An 18,493-nucleotide genomic window follows, 5' to 3' on the forward strand; every position below is an offset into this window, starting at 1 on the left:
CTGGTTTAACTGGTTAGATTTTTGTTTCAGTTGACAGTTTACAGTCCAGTTTCAATAGAGTGGTTAATACACATTTTGTACACATGGAGACAACTGTTGACTGTCTTTTATATTATTTTATTTTTATTATTTTATTATCAGTTTTCCCTGCAAATACACTGTACATGCCTTTTTCCCATCACATACTGTAAGTACCAAAAGTAAGAAATAAATATTCACCAAAAAACTAACTAAATAACAAAGCCTGTCTTTAACTCATTGTATGGTACATTTATATTCAAGCCTGACCCAGTTCTTCATTCAAGAGATTGCCAACATCACTGTTTATTTAATAATGATTAAATGCTTGCAGATTTCTTTATAAACCGTTGGTTTGCCTCTCAAAGTGTATGTTATCTTTTCCGGTCTTATACAATGTGCAGACCCAGACACCAATGTTAGGCTTATTGCTTTTTTTTCACCAGTTCACATGTCTGCACATTTTCAGTCTTTTACTCTCAAATTGAGATCCGAGGGGTTAAAATAATTAGTAGTGGTAGAGTTCATCCAAAACTTTTATTGTAACAAATCCCCACAAATGACAAATGAGTAACTTGAACCTTTATATTTAAAATAATTTATTGTGAATAACACAGGATTTAGGAGAAGCTCACATCATTCAGTTGTACTGAAGCAGATGCATCTTAGTGGCTTTTAACACAAACTTCCTCCAATCTTCAGTAGAAATTTCTTCCTTCAGATCCTACTTCCAAACTTCATGTTAAGTCTCTGAAATTTTAGTAAAACTATATACAAACCAGTTGGAAATTAATGTTAAACCTATATCAGTGCATTTTTTTAGTAAAAAAGTATGAGCCTTTCCAAGGGTTTATTTTAGAATAAATAAAGCCCAGTATTTGAAAAAAACAACAAAACATAAGATTGGCATTCCTCAAAGTTCATAAATCTTTATAGATTATAAACATTTTCAAGCCCTTTCCTTAACCACAGCTGAAAGTCTCAACACATGTATACACCTCTTCTATCTGCTGGTCTGTGTGCCTTTTAATAACCTTGAATGCCCCTTTTTTTGTCCTACTACTGCCCCACTTTTGACACTCAAACTCAGTACAACCTGCTGCTAGCCACTGCTTAGGGAAAACAGCTAAATTGAAAACACAGTGTTTGTCATGGAAGTGGCAATTCTGACAGAGCTGAAATTACTCCTTTGAAATGTTGATTAATTACAGGACGATGTAACTTTTAATGGATGTGTCAAAGTGAAGCCTGGAGCTTTCCCACTCCTTTAATTCAGACATTTATTTATTATTGTGCAAGGTGTAATGCAATCAGTACTTCAGAAGTAAATATAGTCAACTTTCTGTGTAATCATAAACACAAAGAGTGTGACAAGCTAAGATTTGTCTCAACCGTGACAAGAAAGTGTCTGCCCCTTCTCTTTCCCTCTCTCCTCTCCCCCCTCATGTCTCCTCTGTCCTCTCCTCCTCCCTCTCTCTTTTCCTGACTAAATAAGGGAGTTGAAGAGGGAAGGCTGACCAACACGCCTCCTCTGGCTTTCAGCTGCTGTAGTAAATACTGCTGGATGTAATAAGAGCAGGAACTGATGCATTTTTAATCCATACCAAAATGTCACATGTTGATGGATAGTTCCTCAGGCCTCGTCCAACTGCAAGGCTGCAATTCATCATGTCTAACCAATCATTAAAACAGTGATCGCTGGAAAAAATGAATGCATTCATGGTGTTGTGCAGGTCATTTTGATGAATGCATACACCGAGCAGCAGTGTTGCTTTAGGCCTGGATCTGATAGAACTGAAAACAAGGAAATTTTACTCAGTCAAGGCCTGTTACATCCCTGAGATGGATATCAAAATCTTGCTCTAATGGATTTAAAGGGTCTCTGAGAAAGCTTGAGGTTGTTGGACAAGCAGGGGAGAGAGAGCTTTGTATCGCTGATGCCTTCAAATGCAGTCAGAAAATCAAAAATCTTTTCACACAAGCTTTAGATTCAAATTATATCTAAAAGATGGCCAATACTTTTTTTGTTGCTTAATTTCCAGCAACCACTTAGTGTTTCCAACCATTCACATGAATGGAGGCAACATGATACTACTTCCAAGGTAGGAAGAAGCTCATGAGAATGATGGAAAGCAGCATTTCATTTCATAATGCTGGCAAGACTTTCATGGCCTCTGCTCCCAAAACTCATCCCACTAGATATGATACATTTTTTTCCCCACAAATGAAACAGTTTAAAAAGTGTCACACAATTCATACATATACAGCAGAGAATAAGCTGTATGTATCAGCAGCCTGCAACAAAATAATGATAAACATTATATAAAAATACTCACAAACTAATTAACTAAATAGAAAACTGGATGTGCATGGTGACCTGCTAGACTGATATTTGCAATACAGTCAAAGTTAGTATGAGCTACAGCAGCTATGGTGATTTAATATAATATATAATGACTTTATATTTATGATTTGTATGCATTGATATTTCCTGATAATTATGTTGTATTTATCAGTGTCAGCATCCTCATATTCACACACACATCTAGCTGCAATAAATCCTCTACAATAATAATAAACATATAAATCCTTTCACTCACCGTGTGTAAATCATAAATCAATAATATGGATCGCACATGAACGCAACTACAGCTCAGTTATTCATATACGCTCCAGGCTAAAAGCGCGATATCCGACAACCCGTGAAGGCAGCATCCCCGGCATGACGGAAGGGGGGAACCCCGGCTGTGTGACGTAGCCTAGCTGAGGAGCCTGAGTGGTGAATCCTCATCCAACCCTGTAACACTACACAACAAAGCAGCATCATCACAGCCGCAAGGTGACTTCATCAAAAAGAAAGAAAGAGACGCTTCACTTCAGTGCAGGTAGATGTTTGTGGAACACGGTGGGGATAATAGCAGAGCAGTACAATGGGGCAGAACAATTAGGAGTGTGTGTGCGTGTGTGTTAGATGAATCCCTCCCATTCAGGCACACAGGTAATCTATACCTCAGAGCAGAACACCTGTTAACAGCAGCCGTTTGACCGCAGCCCGAGCAGGTGTCTGATAAACCTGCGGTGCAACACGAAACATCACGTTCCTCATTTATCTCAGTTAACTGCACCATAATTGCTCAACTGGCTTCACAATTAGGTTGTCATTTTTTTTTAGCCAGTTTCCTCCAGCTGTCACAAATTATAATTTTTTTTTGTCATTTGAATAATTTGTAATAAATTGATTGTGATGATGAGCCCGGTTTTGTAGGAACAAAGCGTTCCCGGGCCCCAGTTTGGGAAGCGCACATGTAATCTAAACTGTTCTTTTTGTGGATGATGGGAAGTTCTTCATCCTTTATAAACGCTCTAAGCTGTTAGTTCCGCTCTTGATGAGCAAAGGGTTAAAAGAGGCGCAGCTAGACGCCGGTGGAGCTGAAGTCATCCGGCAGAGCGCACAGCGAGGAGGAGGAGAGATACGGAGAACACCTCCAAAAACACCGATCTAGGTCGATTCAAGCCGCGGATCTGCGCTCTGCTGTTTTCTTAGAATAATTATTGTGTTCTTTTTCTCCACAAAACACACAGATATTGAGAGGCAAAGAGAAGAGGTGGAATAAGAAACAAATAAAAAAAAAAACACACAAAAAAAAAACAAACGCGCAGCTCAGCGCCCCAACTATGGCTCCAACGACGCTCGTCGGAAAGCTCGCCCAGTCCGCCTCACAGGAGCGGGCTGTAGTGCAGGATGAGAGGTCTGCTCTGCTCCACCGAGTGTGAGACCAGGAGGAATTATCATCTGACTGGCCGCCCTCTCCTCGGGGGGGACAGAAACAGAGACCCTCGCAACCCTCAGCCTGGAAACTGGAGGCTGGAAGCGGCTCAGATCTGCCGTGCGTACAGTGCGCCTCCTTTCCAGAACTCTCCTCTCCTCACTTTCTCCTGAGGACCCATCAGAAGCCTCCCGTATCTCAGAGCAACTTGGGAAAACTTTGGCCCCCGGATTACTGCCACTGACCTGTCAGTGTTCAGTCTCCATGCAGGGAGCGCAGTGAGCATCGGGCGCTCTGCTGCGGAGACTGGAAACGCAGCCTCGGTGTCATATTGTTAAAAGTCCTGCAAAGTCTGTCAAAGTCCAGGGGCCACCGCAGCGAAGATGCCGGTCCGGAGGGGCCATGTGGCTCCGCAGAACACTTTCCTGGACACCATCATCAGGAAATTCGACAGTCAAAGTAAGATTATAGTTTTTCTGTAATTCTTTCACTGATAATTTATGTAACCTTGTTCTTCTTTCATTAACGCGCACTGGTAATAATTATTTGTTGACTCAAAAGCTGCTTGAAAATGGCATCCTGATGATGCAGCTGACATTTGGTTTTTCCAGAATTAGCCTCAATAATGATGTTTGCTGATGCATGGTTAATAGCTCAGACAAGTCACACGGTGGTGCAGTGATGTTAGGTGGGAGAATGTGTGAAAATATAAACAGAAAGCACTCAGAATCCCAGAAAAACCCTTTAAAGAGCGTTTTATAATAACTTACACCTCACACTTCATTTTTTCTGAACTAAACATGAGCATCTTGTATAGATCTGAACTGCTGCTGAGGTCTTGTAGATTTGAATCCTGCAGCTGCACATAGTCAAACATCTGTCATTCAGTCCTCGTAGTAGGCCGCATGATAGTGTCACATTTGAAGGTTACAAAGCAATAATACAATACTTTCTAAAGATCAGATTAGTTTCTGCAGATCCTCTCATGCTTTAGTGTCACCCTAAGTGTCGCATGCTGCTGCTGTCTTGACTGATTTTGTCAGAAAAAGCAATCTGTGAAAAACTGAGAAAAACGACACTCTTGATGCTTTTAGGGCTCACGATCTATTATCTTTGGCTCAGCTGGTGAGGACATGGAAAATCATTTATATGCAGAAACTATTGGAGAGCACAATAAACCTTTTTCATCATACATATGCTTATCAGATGTAAAACTATTACGTACTTTATTTTGTTTGCCTTGAAAGAAAAAAAAAACAATATCCAATCAATTAATCTGTGGCAGGTTATAAGCTGCAAAAACAAAGAATATATCTGAGGTACTAATTTTCTTTCATAGAGTCCAGGGGCAAGGAATTCCAAGCTGTCTATATTTCCAAATACAGGCTTGATCTGTCCTCACACTCCCTGCGGCACTGTTATCTTTGATGCAAATCATTAATGTTTTTCCGTCTCTGAACGTGTGACCAGACTTCAAACGTGCCTCAGCAGCCGCAACGGCACTTTTCCTGTGGAAATTCACCTCAGGGCTGATGAAGAAGATGAGGATGTGTATCATTAACATTTCGTCATCTCAGGTTTTGACAGTCAAGCTGATGAAACAGATATTAAATGTAGATTGAACTGCATGTTTTAATGAATCTAAATGTCAATTACTTCCATCAGGAGCTGGGGAAAAAAGACAAGTCTGTACTAAACACTTGAGCTCTTGAGATACCCCTCTCCAAACGTGCTGCCTGCCTCCTTACATTGGCCATATGCTCTTGGGTTGAGCAGTTCACATGGCTGCCATGGAACATAAAGTGATGTCTTGCTGCGTTCGTAACACCTAAGAGTCACAGCGGCAGCAGAGCTTCAAACAAGGTGCTACAGGGGTGGAATTAGTGCAAAAACACCCTGTTTCCCATCACAGAGGTGCTGAAAACAACTCCCCACAAGTGCAGTCAAGCTGAATAATTGACGTTGGAGTTAAGTAATTGACATTAATCCTGCAGTACTTATTTTTCCATCCTGATAAGCGTGGCTAACTCTGTAAAGGTGAGCATATTCCGCTGCTCACTGGAATGCTTCATTCCACTGTGTTCACATCTTAAATGTGTCTTCGCGGCAGATTTGCATTCGTTCAGCGTGTGGCAGGATGCTTCTCCGTGTGCCGGATGATTATTTATGAGAGGGGTGCTTCAGCGTTAGAGGGGGACATAACCTGCAACTGAGAGGCTGATAACCTCACATCAGTTCTTTCCAAATGTTTTCCCAGTGACACATATATTCAGAATGACACTCAAATGATTGTTGCAGACTTTTAGTTTGGCTAACAAAGCGTGGTGATGATGGTGTCTAATGGCTGTGGGTAATGAACTGGTGGATATGGAGGAGGAAGATCTTTAGAGGACACTGGCTGAAGCTCAGCAGCTGCCTTAGTCATCCTTACTCATTTCAAAGATGATGGAAAAGCTGTCTTTTATACAGCTTGTCCTTTGATTGAACTTTAAAAGTGGAGCACGGTGTAAAGAGCCTTCAGAGGTCTACCTCTGATCCCAGAGCCTCATTTTGACCCCACTGCTCCACATCACTGAAACCTGAGTCCACTCCTCTCATGTTATCCATAGCTAAGTAAACTGGTGTTTATGGAAGAGATAGCCTGGTGTGGGCAGCAGAGCAGTGCACATCTGTTCATCTGATTCTCTCTTTATGGCAATAGTGGCTGGGTGAACTTCATCTGAGCAACAATCAGGAGCAGACCCATCCTGTTTGTTGCGCTGTATGGAAAGCATCTCATGGGGAAAGGAGTGAGGGGAAAAGCAGCCTTCGTGGTAGAGTAAGCGTGGCAGAACCAATGTTTTTTTCCAGGGTGGGACTGCTTTTAAAGTAATGTACTAAGATCACAAGCCGTGGATACTTAATGATCAGCCTTGGAGGAGATGATTAAGGAGCATCTGCTGTCACCATTCAGGACATACTGTACATACAGGACAGAGAAATCCTCATGGATATCTTTTTTTGACAATATGACTAATAAAATGGTCTTGCAATTAAAAAAAGTTCATATGAGGAATGAATTTCAGTTGGAGGCTGTCTTTAAAAAAGTACTGCAATGTGTTTGTTTCTCTAAAGCTAATTCTGAAAAAAGATATATATATATATATTTTTGCTTTGATGAAGACTTCACACCGAGATGCGTCAGCAGTTTTGTCAGTCCATTAGTTGGAAATAAAATTCGCCGAAATGATCAAGACAGCACTTGATTCTTTCATTTTTTTCTTTCAGCACTGGAGTTCCACCTTTTTTCTTAATTTGTTTTGGGGACATACACACATCAGACATTTACAGTTGAGTTTTATCTTAACAACTTAAGCAGAAACACATAAACAAGTGGTTATGTTTAAAATCTTAGTCTGATGAGGAAATGGCCATATGTTATACAGGCATATATATATATATATATATATATATATATATATATATATATATATATATATATATATATATATATATATGGCATATAGGCATATATATACAGGCAAATCCACACCACAAAGTTAAAGATGGTTTTAAAGCTAGTTTTCAGATTTAAGTTAATTTGAAATTCATACATACATGTATATAAAAAATGAATTGTGCGATATTTTTTATGAATCAACCATAATGCATACTGTGAGATATAACCTACATAACCGTGACTTATGCAACCAGGAAAAGCCTCCATGAATGAAAGAGATGACAGGTGTCCTGGGCAGTAACGTACAGTAGCAGTTAAATACAGCTTGTCAGGATACAGCTGTTTATTGGATTATTACAGTAATGAACAAGAGGTCAAAGCTGTTTTGCATACAGATTATTGATGTGTCCAGTGTCCACTGGAGGAAAATCAATGGAAATTGTGATCTTTGCTTACATGGGAGGTGACAAATCAGTAGTGAGGAAATCCATCATGTAAACATCATGGTTTGCGCTGAATATTAGCAAAGAATATACACACTAAAAGCACATTCATTCATTTATATATTTAATGATTTACATTAGAATGAGTGTCTTACTGTATGCTCTGCTCATATCTTTGTCTTTTCTCTGCAGCTGCCTCTCAGCAGAATGATCTGAAACACCCCTGATCAGATTTTGACCAAATTTCGGGGAATAATCTGTTATTGCAGCATGGTGGATTACTCAAAATGACACGTGCAATATCTGATAATCAGATTTTCAACAAACTTGTGTCTCATTGCTTCATGCTGGTACTGCTGAAATTGCGCTGATTGGCCAAAGGGTGTGCTATTTGTTTAGAGACATGCTCAACTGCAAGTGGCCTCAACAGAGGATGCATAATTCATGGGGAGGTGGGGGCACGTTTGTTATTTACTCTATTTGTTCTGAATATTTCTATTTAGGTTCAAAATTATTGTATGCATATTTCACTTTTTTTAAAACAAAAAGAAATTAGATCAGTAGTTGCAGTGCGCACGGCAGCCAGTTCTCAAACATATGCTGAAATCCAGCCCTCATGTGGTTTGCTGTCTGGGTTCCAGCGAAGGTATTTTATGCCCGGGCATCAGACCTTCTCTGCTTACTGTACACTGATCCTCTGAGTGTGAAACCTGCTCTGTTTACTCTACTGTGATCCTCCATGTTTGATATTCACGCTGTTCCATGCATACAATACACGGACAGACTGTGTGTTCCCCGACAACAACCAACGGCACATTTGACCCCAATATGAGGTCGCAGCAACCTTTTGGGTTGTGCGTTGTTGTCTGCTCGGTGCTCCTTAGAGAAGACTTTGCCCAATTACAAGCCTCCAAGCCACTGTCCTCCCGGGAGGATGTTCCCATTCTACAGCTGAAGTACAAACACTTCATCACCATAGCAACTGCCCCCTTGACTCCCCCACCCACACACCCACCTACCCTCACACACACACACACACACACACACACACGAACACACAGTAGGATAAGGTATACTGTTTCTAGTAACCAATACCAGGTACTTTCACAGTCACATCTCACCTCATCTTAGTTTACAAAATATTATACAGACTACTAAATGTTAAATATTACACATGTGCTTTCTAGAAATGCATTTAATTCTGATAATATAGAGCATGCTGATAAGTGATTGACTTCAGTTTTAGTCTAATTGACTGGTCTTAATGAACCAGGAGGGATTTGCCTTCGTAGAATCATAAATATAGAGAATTTAGAGGCAGTGAGTAATAAATGTAGGAGAAGAGAAAGAATAATGTAGACTTCCTAGCTGAACTTTCACTATTTTAAAGGATGAGGCTGGTGATATTCCTATATATTCAAACCAACAATGGATGAATCTACTGTCCAGTAGTTTGTAGAGCGTCTGATGTATCGTATTCCTCCGTGCCGTAGAGCTCCATTGTTGTCCAACCCTATTAAAAACACCATGAACACACACTGTATTTTATTTTGACTTTATCCCACACACACTGTCCTGCTGCCCAAAATACTCAGAAGAGGACCAAATGTGGATTCATCCGCAGCTGAAAATAGTCCTCAACAAATGCACTATTTCCTCCTGTTTGAGAACTGTTTGCTAAAAACTACAGTGACCAGCTGTTTTAGGAAATTGTGTAGCCTTTTTTAAAAATGAACCTATATGTTTATGTCAGGGACCAAGCAGGTCAGTCACAAGAGACACTGCAATTTAAGGGTTTTATTTACCCAAATTTAAATGTCCATGACAAACTCAAATTTACCCAAATTTGAGTTCAATAATTGCACTATGAACATACTGCGATGACTCACAAAAGGGGAACACTTATACCTGCCTGCCCAGACAATGAAGACAAGAAGTGGGGAACAGAGAAGCATAGCAACAACAATAATCACAATAATAATAATAATAACAATAATGGAAATATGACTAATGATAATAATAGCAGGTGTGGGCGTCAAGCAGTATCATGGCAGCAGGTGGTCCACAACCACGACCCATGGAAGCCCACAGTCCATAACCAGGCGGTCCGTGACCATGATCCATAGAAACCTGTGAGATGAGAAAGCACAAAAACTCTGGGGAAGAAGCCAAGTTAGTAACATGCATTAATGGGACATAAATGCATACAGATGGAGAGGGGGAGGAGGAGAGAGGAGCTCAGTGCATCATGGGAAGTCCCCTGGCAGTCTAGGCCTATAGCAACATAACTAAGGGGCTGGTTCAAGGCGAGCCTGGCCGGCCCTAACTATAAGCTTTATCACATGAATTGATGACTTAGGTTTTGAGCTCCCCTCATGAATCCTGATGAGATGGTTCTGATGAATTATCACACCTATGGTATATAGACAAGTCCGTGCCCTCGAGCTCCTCCTTTTTGCTGGAGGAATGCCACATCAGGACAGAAGTAACAAATAGAGCAGAACGTAAAGCAGCAGGAAGATCTCAACTCATTACTGCTGGTATTCTGTAAAACAACTCAAGGTTTTAAAGGTTCATGTCTTCAGAAACCAACAGGCTTGGTGCTGAGAGCCACAGACAGGGTAGAGAAGTCAGACAGTACTGAGAGACATAATAACACACTGTGTTAGTCTTTTTATAGGAATCTTAAAGTTCCAATAAGAAGGGGTTTTTATTGGAATTTGAAAGTTTTAAGATTCAAAGATCTTATTTTTCACATGCTCATGCAATATGTTGAGTGGATGACAGGGTGGCATATGCTTGAGGCTGTGCTAAGAAGGCTTGTGTGAAGAATAATAGAGATTAAATAAAAGAAATACAAAGGACATAAATTCAAAGACAGATTATGAATGTAATATAAGTATTAAAATGTCAAAGTGTCTAGGTCAGCTGTGCAATATTTCCTGTCTATAAAAATGTGAACTTATGTTACAGTTGAGGTTCTAAATTAGCAGGGCAGTGCAGAGGATTCTTATATATTATGAATCCTGCAGGCACAGTCCTGCATATTTGCATATAGAATTACATCTTAACCCATAACCCTAACCTTCTTACAATTACAATAGGAAGAATAATATATAGTATAACACATCTTACCTTAAATGTCCCATGTAAGAGAGCAGAGTGAGCTCTTTCTTTGCTTTAAAAATGGTCAACGTGCACAGAACATAACCAATTTTGAAAAATAAGTACATTTATATGTGCCAAAATCACAAGTTTGACACCCTCTATTGTTAGATGCTTGGTTTCCGACAACAGAAACACTTAAACAGCGAAATAAAAAGCACAGGAAGAGCAACACAGGGGGGATCCCTCTTTCATGACTGACAGACTTGTAGTAGCTGCAGCATGTACAGAGCAGGCAGGAGTAGCAGGAGCAGAATAACAATGTAGACAAACAGAATTACACAACATCCAACAAAGAACTGTAAAGTACCAATGCTACAGTTCAGTTTCAAGCAAGGTTTTTCTATGTCTCCATATAAAACACAATCAGCTTAAAAACATGCTGAGTAAGACTACAATTAAATAAAATAAATGATCTCATATTAAAGTTCAACTTCCTATGATGATCCTGTCTAGCTGGTGTCAGTGAAACAGTGCTGTGGAGTCCTTCCTCACAGGTTGTTTACCTGAGTGTTTAGTGGTCGATGCGTCTGTGCTTCCTCGTGCTTTGATGAGCTCGGGCTCAGAGTTGCATAAGGCGCAGAGCCTTGATGTTCCCAGTGCGGGGAGGAAGAGATGCCTTCAGTGCTTCTGTGAAAGGACATGTAACCGCTGCTGGGTGCATGCAACATATGGCTTGAATACATACATTAGACTGTGAGGAGAGAGTTGAAGCGTCTACCTGCGGGTGTGCTTGTTGGGTTTGTCTAATTTACATTGTTTAGTTTTTTCCCTATGGCTGCATAGTCGTCTAGAAAGCAGTATCAACATAAAAGAGGAAAATCTGGCTCCTGTTGTTGCTTTACTGTATCGATACAGTGTAGACACAGGAGTGAGAGTCTTCTCCGGTGCTTAGCTTTATTCTTCTGCTCCATCTGTTTCACTCGGAGGGTGTAAACACAGCAACGCTGCTACACTGGTGCAGGAGTCAGGAGTGAGTCAGTGCTCGAGATTGCACTTTATTGGTGTGAAATCACTCGTCTCTCGCTCGCACTTTCTGTCTTCCTCTCTGTCTCTTCTCCTGTTTTCTTCCCTTTCTCTCCTTCATACACACACCCACACATGTTACCGAGCAGGCACACAGAAGAACACATGCACGGACACGAGCGCGCACGCATACTCGTAAACTCTCTGAGCTTGTAAATACTCTTCTCTCTCGCTGCCCTCATTCTCCACCTTCCTTCTTCCTTCTTTCTGCTCTTTGTCTCGTTTGACAACCTGTTTTCTCTCTCTCTCTCCCTCCCTCCTTTCTTCTCTTCATCTCTCTGGTGCCTAGCAGATGCCCGCTGTGCTGCCATGCCTAGCTGTCTTCTGATCTCAAATGGGCATACATCCAACCGGGCAACATGGCACCTGCTGGGGGGGGAAGTACTGAGAGGAGGAGGTTTAATACTGGTACACAGACAGTCTATGTGTGTGTGTTAGTTCAAGCTTTCCATTTCTAAGATGAGGACATGCCCTTCTTGCCTACAGTTCAGTGCAAAGAAAAAAAATCCTACTTTTTCAAGAAAAAACCTGCCGATGACAGAATTAAAAATAACTTTCTTGAAAGTTGCTTAAATGGCACAATGATCAGGCCACTTACAAAGCAGAAGTATTCATTTTGGATTCAGGCCACATACTGTAAGTCCAATATCCATTCTCCTTTTTCCTATTTTTGGTCTCCATCAACTCCTGAGGGAAATATCTTCAGCTGCTAAATGCTGCACTATGTTCACCAGGAAGTCACCACTGTAACTTCCTTTTGGTACCCATTTTATCATCTCTTTTCTCAGTTAGAACTAATATAACCTCCTTCCATCACTTGAACAAAGTTAATGACATGATTTTTATGTCTACTCAGTATAAGTGCATCACCCAATGGATCATCATGCACACAAATTCACAACTTGGGTTGCCCAGTACAGTTTCTTTATGGAGCAGATGGCGGTTTGGTGACTTGCTCAAGGGCACACTAAGTGACAAGTCCTCCAAACCAAACAACAAAATATGCAATTTGTCACTAACTTCCAAACTGGTTTGACATCCAACATGACATCTAGGTTTGTCAGTGCCAAAACTTTTTTGTATTCCATCGCTATGGTTAAGGCTTGGTAAGGTTTATGCACAAAACCTACTCTGTTAATGTTAGAGAATGATCTTGTCATGATTAAAAGAAATTCTCAGTAGGAGATGGGACAGGAAAGTAGAGAGACATTTATAACATTTATAATTCATTCACAGTCATAATTCACATGGCCACAAGATGTCCTTGACCAGTAAATATAAACTGCTCCAAAGATTGCAATCAGTGACCCTCTTGTCAAAACATCACACATTAAAACATAAAACTGGGCAATATTTCAATCTTCATTGCTTTACTTGGCCATTTGGAGTCAAAAGAGAACATGTAGTCCAAAACTTGAGACACTTCATTCTGTGAGAGTTTGAGATTATTCCAACTCTAAATTCAACAGAGTTTCTAGTCAAGGACACTTCAATAAGGTAGATAATTAAACTCGTGACCGTGTGGTTAGCAGACAATCTTTTCTCAACCACCAAGACAATGTAGTGATCCTTTAGAAGAGTTAGTGCATCTTGTCCATAGAAGGCTGTGTATTTGGATTTGCATGTTTGGGTGACAGTAGTTGTCCAGCTGTTAGAAATGGGCTAAATTATAAGATCAACTGTGCAAACAATTCAGATTTGTTGTACTAACTTCTCATGATGAAAAATGGTTATTAGAAGCAAACCAGGTTCATATTGAAGCTATTCTGACCACAGCTGTTTTACACGGTCCAAGCCGACCATGTGAAACAGCTATAGTCACAGTTGAATCTGTTTATGAAAAGAACAGCACACAACCAGGGTGCAGCTTAAAATTTGTATGTATTTTTTGGATAATACTGTATTGGTAATGTAATTTATTTATAGACTGGTTTGAATTAAACATTCAAAGGAAATGTTTTCTTGTGCACCATCTGAAGCATAATTCATACATGAGGTAGTGACTTGATGTGTGATACTCTGGTTGAATCCCTGGCTAAAGAAAGTATCTAGAAGTCAAATAATTATAAGTTTGAAGCCTGGAACGGAGTCAGGTTTTGTTTAAATGGTATTTGAAAAGGTCGGCTCATTAACATTTAGCTGCATCCATCATGTTCTAGTTTGAGGTGTTTTTGCCCAGAAATATACCAGACACAATGCAGTTTGCAGTATCTACACAGCATAATACATGTAATATTTGGTTAAAGTCATGTAGCGTTTGATAAAGGAAAACCTTATTGGCTGTGAAGGCAGAATGGACACACCAAATGTTGCAGTGTTATGTTTTTTTTTTCCTTTCTTTTCCTATCTGTGTTGGATTGCATTGCAATTTCATCATTACCAAGTTTACCAGTCAATGCAGTTTTTCTTTTTTTTTTTCTGTATTCGATAAAGCCGAGAGCGTCCTGGCCCCCATGTGAGAAAGCTGAACTTATGAAAAGATGGAAATGCCCTGAAACCAGCTTTTGTAAAAACACTTTTGAAAAACTGTATTTTCAAAGTCAGAGCTGAATGTTTGTGGCTGCACAGCCATTGAGGGAAAGAAGAGCTCTCAATCCGTTCTCTCGGATCATGACACACACGTTAGAAGCATCTCTTGGAGAGTTATATCTCCCTCCACATCATCAGCTTTTAATTGACTGTGCCTTTATAAAAATGTGTGCTCCAAAGACTGAAGCATCAAACATTGTATCTCTGCTGAGTTTTTCCCTGCCACGATGAAAAGATGAGACGAGCGGGGATGCATCAACAGCAACTTGTCAGGTGACTCAAAGGCAATCAAGATGTTTATTCCTTACCTTGATGTAAAACTAGAAAAAGAAGAAACAGTAAATGCAGTTGAGTTTTTCACTATAAAGAATGTGATTTATGCACAAGTTTTAGCTTTTAGCAGGAAGCTTTCAAAGTGAATACTCATAATGATGATTTAGACACCTAAACAGATTTGTACCTTGTTTAATAGTAACCTATGATCCTGTCCTCTTTCAGTTATAAGTCAGAGTGTTGATCAGAAGCCGGCTGTAGATCAAAAAAAGCCAGAGCTCGCTCTGAATTCTTCATTCCCTTTGTCACAGTTCTTTGAGGTATCCACAAACCATCATGCAACTATAAGACTTACAAGACAAGCCCAGCATCCCATAAGAGTCACAGTCATATTTCATCATAGCACACAATTTATGTGCAATGCCACTATTCAGTGCCAGTGCAGGAGGTAGTGTGTCCTATATGTAGCAAGATGGCATGGATGGAAAGGGTTCAGTATGCTTCAAACAAACCAAACTGTTGGTGCTCATCTCACTGTTTTGAATCAAAAATTTGGTGTCTGTTGTGGGGTAGTTTGTTCATGTTGCCAGCGCTGTCAATCAAATCTGACCAAACCTCACCCACGCAGCTTTGGATTGTCAAATTCTGAATAAATGATACCTACAGTAAGGATTTCTTCAGCTGTTTCATACAGTGCTGCAGCAAAACAGAGGGGAGTCAACAGGTGATGCATGTGTATAATATGAAATGCAAACATGGCCTGAGAAAAGATTTCATGGGTATATTGCTCTTCAATTCAAGCTTACGCCGGTAAACGAGTAGAAGTTATGAAATTTGCAGCATACTGAATAAGCTTCTTAATTATCATCTCACTGTGTCAAAATTCATGACATTTTATGATCAATTAGTGCTATAGTTTTTATGGACAAGAAACCCTGTAAGGTTTTCACCTCCATCCTTTGTAATCCAAATTGTCAGAGTATACATGCAAACCATAGCCAAGTGGCACCACCCAAGTGCTTTGGTAGCTCTCAGTATTTTCTTGTCCTTCTCCTCTCAGCCCTTTGCCTGTACCTCTATTTGTCACTGCTTTATCTCTTGACAGCTGCCCTTTCACTCTCGTCCTCCCATTCATCAATTCTCCCTCCTCCTGGCTCTTCTAAAACTTCATCACACCTCTCTCTTCCATTTGTCTCTCTCTCTCGCCTGCTTGGACTCCCTCTCTCATTCACTGTGACTCCTCCACCACCCTGAGAGCGGTGGCACAGAAAAAGGGCCAGCTAACCGACTTAAAGACCACGGAGTCCCCAGTGTTCCGGGGATTAGACCTCATTTGCATAAATCTGCATAACCTCGTTAAGGCAGAGGGAGACGCTGTACATACTGTAGCCTGAGACACTTCAGAGCGAAACAGTCCATTAAGGATTGCGCTGATTATGGGATTATCACTCTTAACGACTGTTGGTGGACTGGACTGGTGTGTACTCTCTGAAAAGTGCCACGTCGCATGACTGAATCCCAAGCTGTGTGGAAGGAGGGAATCCAAGATTTGAGTCAGCTGACCTATGGATTGCATTTGCTCTGGATTTGTTCCTGGTCATGTTTTTTTCATGACATTTTTTTGAAGTTACGTACAGTAGAGGTATTAAACATGCTTTAAACAATGGGAGAGGAATTCAAATGTGGCAGCTCATTTGTTCCAGCAAAAGCTGCTCCCTCAGTGCATACACTGAAAAGTATCTTCCACTTCCTTCAAAGTTTTTGAATTCATATATTGGACCTCATGTCTCTATTTGTGATCATTTAGAGTCATTTTGAAAGTCTGTGATGCCAGGAAATTTTCTTTGTAATGTATACAGAGGTGTCACATGACTTGCAGTTTGAAATATGACTACTGCACCAAAATCTGCACACAGCACATTTCATGGGCTTGACTGGTACCAGAAACAAGCTTTGGTCTCCACCAACTCCTGAGAAAAATATCTAGCTCTAGTCACTAATATATCAGCAGCTAGTCACGAACTTTGTCTGTCTGTCATGTGGTGCTGGGCAGGTAGTATACAGTGATTCTCCCTAAAAACAGCTGTCTGCAGCTGCTGGAAAAGAGCAGTCAGACTGAAGCAAAGCATATAAGTTGCATAAAACCAAAACAATCAACTGAAAGACGCTAAAATGCTCAATAGAGCTGACAGGAGCTGCAGAGCCAGGTGATAATCTTTTATGGGTTTGTGTTCATGAGCAACCTATTTCATATCACACTGAGCCATTGTTAACAGAAAAATATTAACTAATACAAGAAACATTTCCACTGCGCCACTTTCGTGCATTTTAAGATTACATGACAGTATTTGCAACAACTGTAGTGGAAAATTACTGGAAACAAACAAGACTATCACTGGTCGCCCTCTTACTTTGTTTTTGTGTTTTTATGGAAGAGGAATTAGTTTCCTTTGCAAAGACGAGTCAACTTATAGTTCCAGTAGCTGTAGAGATTTAACTTGACTTTACCTCATTGGGATGCATATTGGTTATTGTTGAGTTTTGTTTATTTTAAGATGTTCTTTTACTGGCAACCACAGGGAAAATGGAAAAAGTTAAGATAGGTAGTTTTAAGAACAATAGTTCCCATAGCTGGAACAGAGGCAACAGTAAGCAAAAGAACAGTGTGGCAAAAATACAAATTAATAGTGGGTTGCTTTGATGGGGGTGTGTTGTTTCAGCTACCAGTGAAACGATGATCCAGAAAGGCTGTTTTGAGTCATAAATTCTTGAGTTTTAAGGTTTATCAGATGGCAAAACACTGAAAATCAACTTATGATACAAAAAACAGGATTTTACAACTACAGAAAGTTATCATAAAATTTTGTCCTTATTGCAGTGATCAGAAGGTAAACAGAAGATGCATGCCTTTCAATGTTGTAAGTAATCCATCATGAATGTGCACCTTCCCATATTTGATTGGCCAGTGCAGCACTTTGCTGGATGATGTTGCATTTTGCTGAAACAAAAGTTGAGCCAGGTTCAACTTTTTGATGGAGCACTCTGTGCCTGGAACCCTGTTGTGGCTGTGCAGAAGTGTCATAGAAATTAATGAGGGGGTTGTGTTTTTTAATACAACATTGTTGTTTGTCTGAACAAAACCTCAGTGGGCTAAGCTGTGCTGTTGGTCATATCTGTCTCTTCTGGTGTATTTGCCAGAATATGTGCTGAGTATCTCCCATGATAAGGAATGACACTGAGGACAATATGCCAACACATATTTTAGTCAACTCCTTTCAGTTCAGTAAATAACGGAAAGCACGTTGCTGTGTAAAGAAAATATGTTATTATTATTATGTATGCAGTCTGTTTACTGCTTCAAAATGCAACCCTAAGTGGACTGAAATAAATGCTTCGGCTGTCAAAACATGACAGGACCCCCGTCCTCCTGTCAGCTGTCCCACACTGATGACATCAGCATTTCTCCAGCAGTGCACACGTCTGTCTTGCCAACAGAGTGTCCGGCCAGCATCTCGAACGGGAGAAAATATGAGTAAATTTTGGAAAGACACATCGTGCTGTGGCAGCATTTTCATTTGGGGGAAAGACTGTAAAACTGCAAACCAGACAAAGATTAATGTAATTATTTTTCTGGTGGTGGAGGAAAGCTGAGGGTAGAGTTTGATTGACTGGGTAATCTGGAGGATCCTGACAGCTACAGTACTGACACATGGCTCCTAAAGCTATAAAGTTGGTAATGGTATATAGAAATATATTTTTTACTTGGTAGCTGGAAGGAGTTGTCAACTCAATCGTTGTTCCACACCCATTTGCCCCCTGTATACCAACAAATG

At 40.3% G+C, this 18,493-nt stretch overlaps 1 protein-coding gene across 6 annotated transcripts in view; it reads left to right on the forward strand.

Moving 5' to 3' along the window:
• The first annotated feature begins 2,844 nt into the window (after nt 1–2,844).
• Nucleotides 2,845–18,493, forward strand: part of kcnh2b (potassium voltage-gated channel, subfamily H (eag-related), member 2b) — a 243,079-nt gene continuing 227,430 nt past the window's right edge. For 5 of the 6 annotated variants that reach the window (XM_042398706.1, XM_042398713.1, XM_042398710.1 and 2 more), the window contains exon 1: nt 3,402–4,244. In XM_042398706.1, the coding sequence (XP_042254640.1) occupies nt 4,169–4,244 (76 nt within the window). In that variant the 5' untranslated portion in view covers nt 3,402–4,168. Of the gene's footprint in view, nt 2,904–3,401; nt 4,245–18,493 lie in introns of those variants that run through there. The other variant, XM_042398707.1, reaches the window with a different exon arrangement.

This window comes from Thunnus maccoyii, chromosome 21 (assembly GCF_910596095.1).
Source record: "Thunnus maccoyii chromosome 21, fThuMac1.1, whole genome shotgun sequence".
NCBI lineage: Eukaryota > Metazoa > Chordata > Actinopteri > Scombriformes > Scombridae > Thunnus > Thunnus maccoyii.